General features: G+C 39.3%; 1 protein-coding gene across 2 annotated transcripts in view; it reads left to right on the forward strand.

Annotated features, from left to right (window-relative positions):
• Positions 1 to 6582: 6582 nt before the first annotated feature.
• The window catches only part of KAT7 (lysine acetyltransferase 7), a 30674-nt gene continuing 22721 nt past the window's right edge, over positions 6583 to 14535 (forward strand). The window contains exons 1-5 of one of the 2 annotated variants that reach the window (XM_007482127.3): positions 6583 to 6806; positions 9223 to 9370; positions 11175 to 11351; positions 12232 to 12471; positions 13310 to 13392. In XM_007482127.3, coding sequence (XP_007482189.1) covers positions 6792 to 6806; positions 9223 to 9370; positions 11175 to 11351; positions 12232 to 12471; positions 13310 to 13392 — 663 coding nt within the window. In that variant the 5' untranslated portion in view covers positions 6583 to 6791. 2 annotated transcript variants of the gene reach the window in all.

Genomic DNA, 14535 nt, shown 5'->3' on the forward strand with positions numbered 1-14535 from the left:
CAATAGTCTGCTAACCCCTTCTAAATTCAGGATGCAAAAATAATATTGTTGCTATTCATAAGGTTGAACCCATATACCATATGGAACCTATATAACCAGGTATACAGGTTCTATATGGTACATAGGTTCTATATAGGTATATAGGTTAATCCATTGGTATATGAACTCTACAGAGGTGGCACAGTATATAGTAAAATGGGCTTGGATTCAGGAAGACTCATTTCATGAGTTCAAATCTGGCTCACTAGCTGGGTGACTCTGGGCAAATCACTTCACCCTGTTTGTCTCAGTTTGCTCAGCTGTAAAATGAGCCAGCGAAGGAAATGGTGAATTGCCCCAGAATTTTTGCCATGAAAACCCCAAATGGGGTCACCAAGAGTCAGACACAAGTGCAAGAATCCAACAACAAAAATAACTCTGTGTGGATTCAGTTCAGTTTCCCAAATCAGTTTGTTTTGATTTGGTTTAGTATATTAATAGATGTTCTGATCCCAGATTTTTGACCCTGTTCCTTTAGGTCTTTGAATCCTTCTTCAAAGAGATCCAGGTCCTTCCTTCAAGTTCCAAGTAAAAACTTCTCACCATAACTACCTGGAAGCTGCTTTAGAGGCTGTTTATTTCTCTAGATTCTACCTAGAATCTATTTCTCTAGTTTCTCCTCTCCAGAAACTTTCTGCCTGCCTGGATAATATTAGTCTTATTTAGGTTGTTCTCTGTAACCAATACAAACCCTTGACAAATTCCAGCTGTTTTTTTTTTAACCCTCCTTTATAGCTCTGCTCTAAAACAGATCCCATTATTCTTTACATGCTTGCCCTCTTCCTCCATGTTTTCCAAATCTTTCCATTTTTCTTTCTTTGAGCCTCAATACTTCATATATCCTAAAACTGATCTCTCAAATAATTCTTAAACATTAAAAACTATTGAAAACCCACAGTTGTCATGATTATTCTTATCCTAGCCACACAAGAATAATCTGAAAAATATATTTTGTGGAGTAGGAAAGGGGGAGTGCCGTTTACTATACATTTTAAAGTCCTTACTAGTTCTGAATAGATTGGCCTCCCTTTTAAAATTCCTCCTTCCGCTTGGAAAAATATTGTCTATTCTGTTCAACTCTGATTGTTAAGCTGAGGGGTTGCAAAAAGAAGTAGAATTCATGTCTTGCTTACAATCTAATGATAAAAATGATCTAATCTAATCTAAGTGATTTTATCTCATCTAAACTCACAATCTAATAATGGAGAGGGTGAATAGAAGTGTAAAGTCTAAGCAAATTGCTAAGAAAAATGTAGGGAGATTGGAAGAATCATTTTGAGCTAGGATAGAGGTGATGAGGGTACATCTTCATGAAAGAAGTAGCACTTGAATTGAGGTTTGAAAGAAGGAAAAAGTATACCAAATATGAAATTTGGAATGGGAAAGAAAGGAGAGGGGAGGGGAAGAATTCATTCTAGACATAGATTAAACACACAAAGACAAGAAATGGGCAGGAGAACTGCAGAGTGAGAATACATTATTTTGATCAGATACATTTGTCATCCTCATTTTTGTTATCCTTTATACTCAAAGAAGACCAAAATGACCTCATGAGGACCCCAAGGTCAAGGTACAGTGTGCTTGACTGTGGCTGATTAGACTAATAAGAGCCTGTAAAGCTCTACCATAGGTTGGGCATGAATAATCCATTTGAACATTTGGGATGGAGATGACGCTAAATTTGCATGTCTCACATTTAGTTTGGTTAGGTCTTAGATTATGTGAAAGGAGTAGCATGAAATATATCTCACAAGGCAGGTGGAACACAAATTGTGGAGGACCTTGTAGATATTACAATAATCATTTTTTAAAGAATTGTTGTTCTTCAACTGTTGTTTAGTTGTTTTTTTTGTCCAACTCTTCAGTGTTTTCTTGACAAAGATAATGGACTGATTTGCCATTTCCTTCTCTAGCTCATTTTACAGATGAAGAAACTGAGGCAAATGGGGGTTAAGTGACTTTTCCAGAGTCACACAACTAGTAAATGTCTGAAGTCAGAATTGAACTCAGGAAGATGATGTGTCTTCCTGACTCCAGGCCCCTTTTTATCCACTGAGCCACCTACTAGCTAGGAGGTAGTAACTTCCTTTAACTAGTAGTCTTTGATTTGAGGCTAGATGACCACTTATTGAGTATTGAGGATGATATAGAGGGAATACTTCAGGGAAAATTTGAATAAGATGGCTTCTGGGGTCTCTTCCAATTCTGAGAATCTATGATTCTGTAATTTGTAAACAATTGGTAGGAAAGCAGGGAGAGAGGCAAGTCAAATCAATAAGCAGACCTAGTACTCTATCCACTGTACCACCTAGCTGCTGATCACTAAAAAAGAATCTCTCCTTATTGGTGGAGATGATTGTCTCAGTGCAGTAGTAAAAAGACAAAACAGCTTAAATTCTCTATTTCCCTTCAGAACTCTTCAAGGACATTCCCTTTTCTGGACTCATTTAGGGTCAAGTTGCTTAGGGCACTCCTGCTTTTATTCTTCAAGAAGGAATATAGAATGGCAATGCAGTGTTCCTGAACAAGGAGGGATCTACGAGAAAGAACACATTCAGAGGAAAAACTGTGGGAGTAGAAACACAGAAGAAAAACAACTGCTTGATTACATGGGTCGAGGGGATATGGTTGGGGATGTAGACTCTAAATGAACATCCTAGTGCAAACACCAACAACATGGAAATGGGTTCTGATCAAGGACACATGTAAAACCCAGTGGAATTGTGCATAGGCTATGGGAGGGGTGGGAGGAGGGAGGAATAGAAAATGATTTTTGCAACCAAGGAATATTGTTTGAAATTGACCAAATAAAAAAATGTTTAAAAAAGGACTATAGAAGAGGCCAATTCTACTTCAGATCACTAATGGGAAAGATTCTGGGAAGACATGAGAGGAGTTGGCAGTCTCCACTGAGTCCCAATCTCCAGTTTGCTACTCAAGAGACTTAAAGGAGTTTTCCCTTGGGTGAGATCTAGGACCCTCTGGGTTGAGCTAAGTTACCTAGCTCCCAGTGGGAGAACTATTTATTCTCTATTGTCCTGTATGTATTCTGCTTTGTATATCTTTGATTTCTAGTTTGTGATCTACTTCAATAAATAGATTTCTTTGCTATTCACTATATGTGTTCATTGTGGAATTGGCATTAAGTGGGAAAGGGGTCAAAACTTTGTATCTAGCTTGGAGTCCCTATCCCTCTAAAGTGACAGTGCCATCAGAAGTTAGATGGAACCCAATCATATTTCTTAGACTAATAATATTAAAAGCAGTAGAAAGATCTAATTCTTGTCTGGGACTCCTTTTCTCTAAGGAGAGCAAAGTGGTCTCTGTCTCCTTTGGAAAAGGGTGGAGCCATGGGGGGATTGGTTGGGAAGAAGTTAGAAATGACTATTTGTGGGGCCTTGGCTACCTACATTAGGAAAATCACATATCTTTTCAAGTATTGAAGAAAACTTGAATCATGCTATAGCCATTTTTTTTTTGTATATACTTTCATGTGTCCATGACTCCTTTAGGGAAAGGACTTTTTTTTTTTAAGCCTTGTAAATCTTGAAATTTCTCAGACTTGTGAATGTTAAAAATTTCCACATTGAGGAATCCTCCATTGGAACAAATTCCCTACTAGAAACATTCCCCCTTTTGATGTGAGAACTTGCCAGGATCAGAAATGGGAGGACCTCTACTCCACCCATACTTAAGAATGCTTTAGGGGAGAAAACTCCTTGCAATGGGAGGACCTCTTCTCCACCCATACTTAAGACTGCTTTAGGGGAGAAAACTCCTTGCTAAACAATGAAAGTACTTGGACCCATGCTTATGATGAGGCAGGGAGTTCTTTGAGCCATGCCCGTTTTTAGAATTGATACAATGGGATGCTAGGTACCTAAAAGGGTCGGGCAAGTTTTCTCTTAATGAGATTAGTCAACTCAGCTGTGTTTTCTCTGGTTCAGATTTACTGAGGGGATTAGTCGACTTAGCAGGAATTCAGATGGGCAGTCCTTTGGAAAACGTCTACAGTGATTGGTAGATGTAAGGACTTAGGGGAGGTAACATAGGATTAAAACCCCTATATAAGAAAAAGCAGAATCTCTTGAGGAGACAATCCTTTTGGAGAAAGCTCTTATGAGGATCGCTTGGGAAGAATCTCTTGAGAGAGGCTCTGGAGAAGGGAAGCTCTTGAAGGACAATCTCTAAGGAGGTCTCACTGGAGCTCCTCTGAGGAGACTCTGTCCCTCTGGAGGCTCTGGAGAGAGGCCCTTTGAAATAGTCTCTGGCTGGATCTCTCTTTGAGGAGGACTCTGGCTGGAACTCTCTGGTGAAATCAGCTGAGATGGAGCTGGCCTGGTGTCCCTAGAATCCTTGCTTAGACAGACCTTGTGGTGAGTGATAAAAGACTAACTGACTGATCTCTCTCTTAAGACTCGGGTCTAGGCCATGTTGGTTTAAGGCCCTTCATACTTATTTCCTTTCTCTCTCTCTCTCTCTTTTATTACTCATTGTATTACTAATTAAATTCTCTATAAAACCCAGTTGACTTGGGCATATTCATAATTTGGGAATATATTCCCTGGCGTCCACCTTATGTTTGATTTAAAACCCAAGACACTGTAGTGAAACATATTTTCTGCGACCCTCTCCTATATCTATCACAATTTATATCTTCCATCATTTTAACTCACTACAGTTTATTTACAACATCAACCATTTTAATTATAACAGTTTATGGCTCTCACTCTTTTAACTGTTACAGTTTAAGGCCTTCAACTTATTTTAAATCTTACAGCCTTATCTTCCACCTTGAAATCAATAATATGTATTGGTTATAAGGCAGAAGAGTGGTAAGGGCTAAGCAATGGGGGTAAAGTGATTTGCCCAGGATTACACAGCTAGGAAGTGTCTGAGGCCAGAATTGAACCTAGGAGCTCCCATCTCTAGTCCTGGCTCTCAATCCACTGAGTTACCCAGCTGCCTCCCAAAAGGTAAGGACTTTCATTTATATGTTTGTATTCCATGTACTTAGCATAGTGCCCAATACTAATGTTTAACAAATCTTTATAGATTAAGGGATATAATTGTGATCAGTTTGGATTCCTTTGTTTAAATTTAAATTTTCCATGATTTTATTCCTCTTATATTCTCACTCCTACTGAAAAGAAATAAAAATATAATAATGGCTAACAATTATATAGAGCCCACTATGTCTTAGGCACTGTGCTAGGGGCTTTTCAAACATGACTCTGGGAAGTAGGTGCTATTATTATTCTCATTTCACAGATGAGGAAAACTTGCCAAGGGACATACTACTAGTGTGTAAGGTCACAGTTGAACTCAGGCTTTCCTGACTCCAGGCCCTTCATATCTACACATATACATGATTAAATAAAACAATTTTCTACATTAGCTGGGTCCAAAAATGCCGTATTCTGTATCTTGAATCTATTGTATTGCAGTTGGGAGGTAGTTAGCATACCGTTTATCTTTGGTCCTCTGGAATCATGGCTGGTTCTTTGCATTGATCAATCTTTCAAAGCTATTTGATTTTACAATGTTGTTATGTTGTACTCCTGATTCTGCATCAATTCATACAAGTTTTATCAAGTTTCTTTGAAACCATCCTTTTCCTCATTTCTTACAACATAGTTGTGATCTATTACATAATGTTTTGCCATTCCCTGATTAATGGACACTCCCTTAATTTTCAGTTCTTTGCTACTACAAAAAGAGTTGCTATATTTTTGTACATGAGTCCTTTTCTTCTTTCTTTTCTGTCTTTAGGTGTATATGCCTAATCATGTTATTGCTACCTCAGACAAATATGCATGGCTTAGTGAATTTGGGGGCAAACTTCCAAATGGCTTTTCGAATTTTTTTAAATAACTGGATCAATTCACAGCTCCACCAACAGCAAATTAATGTGCTTATTTCCCCCAAAGTCCGTTCAACATAACCAATTTTATCAGTCTATTGGATGTAAAGTGATTCTCAGAGTTGCTTTAATTTGCATTTCTCTAAGCATTAATGATATGGAGCATTACTTCATGTGGTTTTTGAAAGCTTGAATTTATTCCTTTGAGGACTTCTTGTTCATATCTTCTTATAATTTACCAATTAGGAAATTACTCTTATTCTTGTAAATTTAGACTCCTTTGTAAACTATGGGTTTTCAATGCATCTTGTCTTAAAAGACGTCATATTTTATTTTTTTTTAAGTCAAGATACAAAAGGGTTAAATATTAAGGATTGAGGGGGGCGGGGCGTGAAGAGGATTTCCTTCCTGCCTCCATTAAGTTAATAAGCCCAAGAGGCAAACTCTGCCCACTATAAAGATGAGAGAAACTTGAACTTCAATGGCGAACTGTTTAAAGGTTCTTTGCCCCAAAGAAAGATGGCTGACTACCCAAGCCATGCAAAGCCTCTACTGCTCAATCAAAGATGGCTACTCTATCTGATACTATTTGATGGAATTTCTGCCCAAGTCCAAGATGGCGGAAGCAGCCCTCAACCGCTACAGGGATGGTCGCGGGCCGCGGTTTGGGTCAACAGTATCACATGACATATTCCTAGCCGGAAGTTGAGGGAAAGGCGCCCCTGGCTGAAGCGCCTGCGCATTAGGGTAGAGACGCTGTGAGGCAGGAGGGGACTTAAGCTCGTCCTCAAGAGTTGGGACCGTTAAAAAGGCCGCCACGGAGCCCGCCGGAGCTAACGCTGCTGCTGCTGCTGCCCGGGTCGGAACCGCCGGGCCGCAGCCGGCGGCGATGCCGCGAAGGAAGGTGAGAGAAAAACTGGGTACTTGGCGGGTTCTTGAGGACAGCTTCGTGCGCTGCATGAACTCTGGTCCCGCCCCGTAGCGATTGCATCCTCTCTTTCCGCACCACACAGTCCAGCTGTGGAGCTACTTTCCCTGCCTGAGTCTGGCAGGAAAATGCGGGCTAGATACGGGCCTCGGCCTTGGCTTGCACTATTCTTGCTTTCTGGTTGGCTAGAACTGGGGCCTTTCTGAATTTCAATTGGTCACTAGGATGCGGAGAGCCATACTCATTGGCTGGCCACGCCGCCTGTTTGGGCCCAACGGTTACCTCCCCGCGTGCGGGGGCGGCTGCTGGTCCGGCCCTGCTAGACCACGACTGGCTAGTGGGAGCTATTCCTCTGCTCTTGATTGGTTGGTCCTGGCAGTTCGTCTCGTGGAGACCCACCCCCGGATTAGCTGCTTGCGGGTATCTATTGGCTAGGAGGACTTCCTTTCCTCCCTTCCTCTTGGTGATTGGTGGGGGGCGGGGCTTTTCTAGTCTTCATTCCTTTCCAGGTGGGCGATATAACAAAGCTGCGGAGTTCTGAGATTCAATAGGAATCTGCCCTCTTGGAAGAGTACTTCGCCCTCTCCAGCATGTTGAAACTGTTTTGACAGCTGCCTAGTTGGGGGTGCTTGTTACAGTGTCGGTGGGAAAGGGAAACAAAATTATCCAGAACGAGGGAGGTTGCCTCTTTCATGGAAAATTTGACTTAATACAGTTAAAAATTTTAAAGATTTAGCTCAGCTCCATCTTACTCCTCCTCTCGCTTTCCCATATAGCTTTTAGGTTTTCACAAATATTTTCTCAATCGTAAGGATCAAAAGTAACGATCGTTACTACAGCCCTGGGAGATAGACGCTATTATCCCCATTTTACAAATGAGGAACCTGAGGCAAACAGGTTGAGTGATTCGAGCCCAGGGTTATGCAGAAAATAAGTATTTTAAGTTGGATTTGAACTCAGATCTTCTTGACTTTAGACCCAGCACTTTTTTGTTTGTTTAAACACTTAACCTTCTCTCTTAGAATGGATGCTAGGTATCAGTTCCAAGGCATAAGTACAGTAAGTGCTAGGCTTTTGTTAAGTGACTTGCCCAGGGTCACAGCTAGGAAGTTTCTGAGGTTAGATTTGAACCCAGAACCTCCTATCTACTAGACCTGGCTCCACTGAGCCACCTAGTTGCTCCCCCCTTCAGTTCATTTCACCACATAATTTTATTTTGTAGATGAAAAAAACTGAGTACTAGAGAGACTGTAATTTGACTAGTCACACATATTGATAGCAGTAGGTATTTCATGGCCCATTACTCTACTGTACCAAAAGTACCTCACTATCACCTCTGAGTGTGTTGCCCTGAAAATTCTAGAAAGGTGATTGACTCTCCTACTTGTCTTTCCAAAAATTCCTCATTAGTAAATTTTAGTTTAAAAAATACTGCCATCATAGAATTTGAAGTGAAACTTGAGATGGTTATTGTTGTCAGACTTATAGATCATTATATTTTTGAGTGAATCCCTTAATTCAATGATACATTGGAAAAAGAGAGATAGCTTCTTAGGATTTTATTTGATGAGATCATAGATCCATGTGAGTATGTGTCTGTTATGAAAGCAGATAGAGTGTTAGAGCTCTGTTAATAAAAGAGCAATCTACCTTGGAGAACCTTTTGATCCTGGAGATATTTGAAAAATGGTAATTAGTGGTTAATGGAGATAAAAAAGTTGTATCTGTTGGTGTGCTGTTTTGAGCACCTTTTAACAACTTTATGTAGAGATGCCTCAAGGGAAGAGAGCTTAGGGTAGGGCAAAGGAATTTCCCTATTTAATTTGGCTTGCATTCTTTCCCTTGCAATGCTCTTCCACAGAGCATGGGTTCTCATATTATTTGAGTTAATGCCTGGTTCCTTTCAAATGTGACAGATGTTTAGAGAGAATGAGAGATTCCATCATGACACTGTAACATTGGGACTTAAACAAAAGTTGCTTTTAGAGGCAGAAGGGAAAGAACCTGGTGCTAATTTCTCTTCAGCTTGACCCTGTGTGATTCCTTGGTCACATCAATCCAGCTATTTGAGGTTGGTAGTTTTCATTTCCAGAGTGTGGAACTGATTGATGGTCAAGTTGTTCAGATCTACCCAGGGATATCTTAAAACAGAGTTAATAATATTGCAACTGCAGTTTATTTACCTTGGAAATAAAGAAATGTGTAGGTACTGTTTAAATGAAATATATTAATTAAAGAGAAATTGACTTGTGTCCTGGTAAGAGCATTGCTCATAGTTCCTTTACCCCTATGCTTTGATTTTTATATACTTAGAGTGACTGGAGTATCACATTGTTTTACTTTTGTTATTAATACAAATCCCTTTCTAATGTCTGAATCTCTGATATTACAGAGGAATGCAGGCAGTAGTTCTGATGGAACCGAAGATTCCGATTTCTCTACAGATATTGAGCATACAGATAGTTCGGAAAGTGATGGGACATCCCGGCGATCTGCTAGAGTTACTCGATCCTCAGCCAGGCTGAGTCAGAGTTCTCAAGGTAAAGAGCATTGTTCTTGCTGACCACCTCCAGGAAGACAGGTGACTGGCTGGTTATCATAATGTTGGTCCAATTCTTAGGGAACCAATTCTTTTACTTGTTAAATACTGTTAAAAAAATTATGTCATTAAAAGTGGTGCTTTTAGGAAAAATTCAGTCTTTTTCTAATAGGCCCATATGTCTAGAGGCAAATTTTAGCTACTGTCTATGGTTTAACATAAAATGGCTGATGGAAGAAATCTTACTCACCTTTTGACTTGTGCATGACTTCAGCCATTATTAATCTCATTTAGGCCACAGTTTTCTTCTTTGCAAAATGGCATACCTAATAGATAAAGTCTTATAGAAGTGGTTTGAAATTACAATTTTATCTATAGCAGAGAACAGGTACACATAATTGTGAGTATATATGTGTACCCTTCTGTGGCTACCTATCCCTTTTGTCTTTGCCTAGAACCAACTTGGGTTGGGGGTGGAATGGATTGCAGAAAGTTCTGAGCACATAATTAAGAAAGTTTTCTTGTTGGAGACTGGATTGTGCTCTGAGCTGTTTAGAGACAAGACCTTTTGGTTTTATTAATCTGAATGTGCTGCAGAAGTTAAGAGGAAATATCTTCACATGAAACAATTATTTTTCAAGACACTAACAACCAGTTGCTACTTCTGACTTTGCTTTTGTGTTTTTATTTCTAGCTGAAGTTTATTTACTTTCTCCTTTGATTTGACTTGTTCCAAAAATGCAAGGATCATAAAATGACATGGTGTTCTTGGAGAGAACCATTGCCCTTGTTCAGGGCTTTTGGCAATTCACCAGAAGCTGTGTATATTAAACAACAGTAACACAATGAATATGAGATCAAGGCTTCTTCCTAGTTTGTTTGACCCCCTGGGGAATAGCTTTTCTCCTCAAAACATTGGACTTTGCAGTTTTCCTGTCCCCCTACTTAGGAAAGTTGCAAAGGAAAAAAAATGTAACATATCTATGTCACATTTCTTTAGCAAGCTTAAAATATCTTTAAATCCTGGGTGTGTTTTTCCTTGTGACAACTTTTAGACTTCTAGGGTTTTAGCGTCAAGTTGGAGAGACATGGAATAATTCAGTTTTGAATGCTTTAGGGCAGGTTTTACTACCCATCAGGATTTAAGCGCTTTCATGTGTATGGTTCTGTGAGACACTGCTTAAAGAAAATGAAATCGCTTAATGCTCTTGATGTCTAAATCCAATAAGATGCTGATGTTTGAAAGAGTGTCCAAGAGAGTGACTAAGAGCATAGTTGGTTTTGGTGTAAGAAAATACTTGTATAGGTGGACTGCCACTTTATGTGAAATGAGAGCAAATATTTGGGGGCCTATCTATGGTTGGCTGTTTTTCAATTAATAAACATTTTAAATGTTCTACTATGAGTTAGGTGCTTCATAAACTAAGAGAAAAATGAAACAGTCCTTACTTTCAAGGAGCTTTCATTTTATAGAGGGAGACAACAATATATACTTTTTTTTTTTAATGGAGTGAGTAGGAAATTAGGAAGAAAAGAACACTTTAAAGGTGTTGCTTGAGCTGAGTCTTTTCATTTACTTATCCACCTAATCTATTTTTTAACATTCATCATTAGCATTTTCAGGTCCAAATTCTCCTTCCCTCTGGCCTATGGTTGGTTATTGATTTGAATCCAACTGATTACTTATGTGGCTTGTGGAAAGAAATGGCTCCTGCATCATATTAATTTTCTTTTTGATGGGAGGAATGATGGAGATTTCTTTAATGATTTCTCTGATTTGTTTGTATGTTTTTGAATGATACTAGATTCTAGCCCAGTTCGGAACTTGCAGTCATTTGGCTCTGAAGAACCAGCCTATTCCACTAGAAGAGTGACTCGTAGTCAACAGCAGCCCACTCCTGTGACACCGAAAAAGTACCCACTCCGGCAGACTCGCTCATCTGGCTCAGAAACTGAGCAAGTGGTTGATTTCTCAGATCGAGGTAAGTGGGAAAAGATATGTTTCAGGGTATTTATGAAGGAGTTGGTCAGCTTTTCAAGGAAGGTTGAGTGCCTTAAATGGGTACCTGGGAATGGTATGATACTGGCTATGGTGTGGAATATGGCTATTTACTTAATGTCCGGCTTGCCTCTCTATTACAGCAAGTTGGCTCTGGGTTAGTTTTGGGCTCCAGAAATTCTGTGGCCATCCAACTGATCCCAGCCTTAGAGATTTCATGGAAATCAGCTTATTTCATTGGCCAATGGGGATTTCAGGGTAGGCTGAACTCAGAAGTCTGGAACCAACTTAGTCTTTTAGAGTCCATTCAAATGAGGATCACTTTCAGTGAATATCTGTGTTGGAACTTATGGATGAATATTTTCCATCAGCAGTAGGGCATGTCAGTTCATTGTGATAGTGACTCTTCTGTATAAGTCTGGAGGCCTTGGGAGTAAGTTGGACATTTGGATTGATGCAGTCGATGTGGTTTCTGCTTGTAAAGGTAGTTGATTTAATTTATCTTCTTGTGCATATTATACTGGAAGGAGAGAGTGGACTGGTAATAGTTTTGTTTTTTTAACTTCTAAGCAACCTAAATTATTTTTGGTCTTTGTGAATGGGGTGGGAGCCAGATAAATGAAATATTTTAAGTTTTTCAGACTAAACTTTAGCCACTCATGGAAACTGCTCACAAGAAAAAAATGATGTTGGTTCTTTTTCTTTTCTATGTTTCCTGTCCATCTCAACGATCATTGTCATGTCCAAAGGCCTTCATCAGTTGGGTGAAATGACAGAATTAGTAAATCAGCATCTGCATAATTGAACATAGACTTTAGTTATGGTGTTATGTTATAGAAGCTCACCACTTGCTTCTTCATTAGATACCAAGAACACAGCAGATCATGATGAATCTCCACCCCGAACTCCTACTGGCAATGCACCTTCCTCTGAATCTGATATTGACATCTCCAGTCCCAATGTGTCCCATGATGAAAGTATTGCCAAGGACATGTCTATGAAGGATTCTGGCAGTGACCTGTCTCATCGTCCTAAGCGCCGCCGCTTCCATGAAAGCTATAATTTCAACATGAAGTGTCCAACACCAGGCTGTAACTCTCTAGGTCAGTTTATCCCAATTTTAGGTTTTCTTGTATCTCTCAGTTCTTTCTCCTCTTGGTTAAGGTGATCGAGAGGTTTTATGTCCTGTTTTGATTCAAACTCTTGGACTTTTCAGTCAAAAAGTATAAGTATTGATATATAATAATACTGTAAGAGATCCCATATGTCACACTTAGAGAACCACTACTTTATTTTTTTTATTTTTTATCCTTATTTATTTTTAAAACCTTTACCTTCTGTCTTGGAATCAATACTGTGTATTGGTTCCAAGGCAGAAGAGTGGTAAGGGCCAGGCAATGAGGGTTAAGTGACTTGCCCAGGGTCACGTAGCTGGGACGTGTCCAAGGCCAGATTTGAATGTAGGACCTCCCATCTCTAGGCCTGGCTCTCAATCCACTTAGTTACCTGCTCCCAGAGAACCACCACTTTATAAGAAAGTGAAATAACCTTTCTACCACACTTGAAAGAATTGCTTCCTAGGTCTTGAAAGTATATGGTTTGTATCCAATAATTTGGAGAGGGGAGTTGTACATAGTGCTTGTGGCTAAATAGTCAGGTGAGATTTTTTCATTGGACAGAATTAGGGGTAAATTTGAATTCACTACTTGATGAGGAAGAAAGCCCGTAACTTTTCTCCATAGTTGATTCATATTTACTGATGGTTTAGAATGACTGCACTTGAGCCACAAAGACTGGCTTTTAAGCATTTATTTGTGAGCTTCTTTGAACTGATCAAATGAAGCCCCTTCTTTCCCTTTTCTGGAAGGCAAAGGGACTCTTCCCTTTCTGCATAATTTGTCCCCTACTCAAAATTAAAATTAAAATTGATTATCTCCACAGGGCACCTAACAGGGAAGCATGAAAGACACTTTTCCATATCTGGATGCCCACTATATCATAATCTTTCAGCTGATGAATGCAAGGTAATTTCCTTCTTTTCATTTATAGAGCATTATTTTTTAGAGACCTCTAGAGTTTAAGGGAACTTCCATAACAAAGGCTACTGGGGAAGCCATCTTTTCCTTTTCATTTGCTTAATAATTTGCACATGGATGGACTGATTGGAATAATGCATGCATCAGATTGTACTCTAAAATAGGCCCATTACCTTTCCTGGCTGCTTACAAATGATACTCCCTAAATTTTCTGAGAATGTTCTTCCTAGGCTACCTATAGGTACTTGGTTAAAACTTTGAAGTAGTCTATTTGCTTGGGAATTGCTGCTGCTTTTAAGGATGTAGTTAGAGAACTGTGGTTGGGGCATCAGCGTTTGGCTTTTCTAACATAATAGCTACCATTTATATAGTGCTTTCAGGTTTGCAAAGTGCTTTACATAGGTTATCTCACAATAATCTTACACTGAAAAAAATCTTAAAGTATCAATCTGGGTCCTGAATGGGTTCCTTCTGAAGTATTATCTGGGTAGGTCAGCACAACTGGTTAAATCATTGAGCTCTAACCAGGGAGCCTGGGGTCACTTCTTTGATCTCTTTCTGAGGAAGTTAATTTCACCAAGAAAAATCCCAGTCATTGGCCATAAACTGCATCCTTAACTCCGCCTTACTACGAGATGTATTTTTGTTCTTGATTACAAGTAAAGGTGTATAATTTCCAGAAATTTTAATGCCTTTTATTAAAGTGAAAACAAATTAGGGAATATTTCAAAATATAGTTTCGTTCCCTTTATAGATTTAGATTTCTTTGTTAGTTTAGAGGCATAAAGTGTATTATATGTGACTAATGACATATATGTCAATAATGACAAATAACGACATAACTAATATGGCTTTCAAAGTTACCAGGTTAGTGGAATGGAAGGAAGGAAAGATGGAAAGAACATTTATTAACTACTACATCCCAGGAATGGGGCAAAATATTGGGGATGCAAATACAAGTAAAATGTTTGTCCTTGTCCTCCAGGAGCTTACATTTTAATAGGGGAAAACAGGTGGAGTAGCTGAGGTGGGAGCATTCTTGGTTCTGATGTCCAGAAGAAGTCAAGAATAGGGCTGAGCTCCATGGTAAAGGGGATGGTGGGCTGGTTTTCAAGTGCAAGGATACTCCAG

This window comes from Monodelphis domestica, chromosome 2 (genome assembly GCF_027887165.1).
Source record: "Monodelphis domestica isolate mMonDom1 chromosome 2, mMonDom1.pri, whole genome shotgun sequence".
Classification (NCBI taxonomy): Eukaryota; Metazoa; Chordata; class Mammalia; order Didelphimorphia; family Didelphidae; genus Monodelphis; species Monodelphis domestica.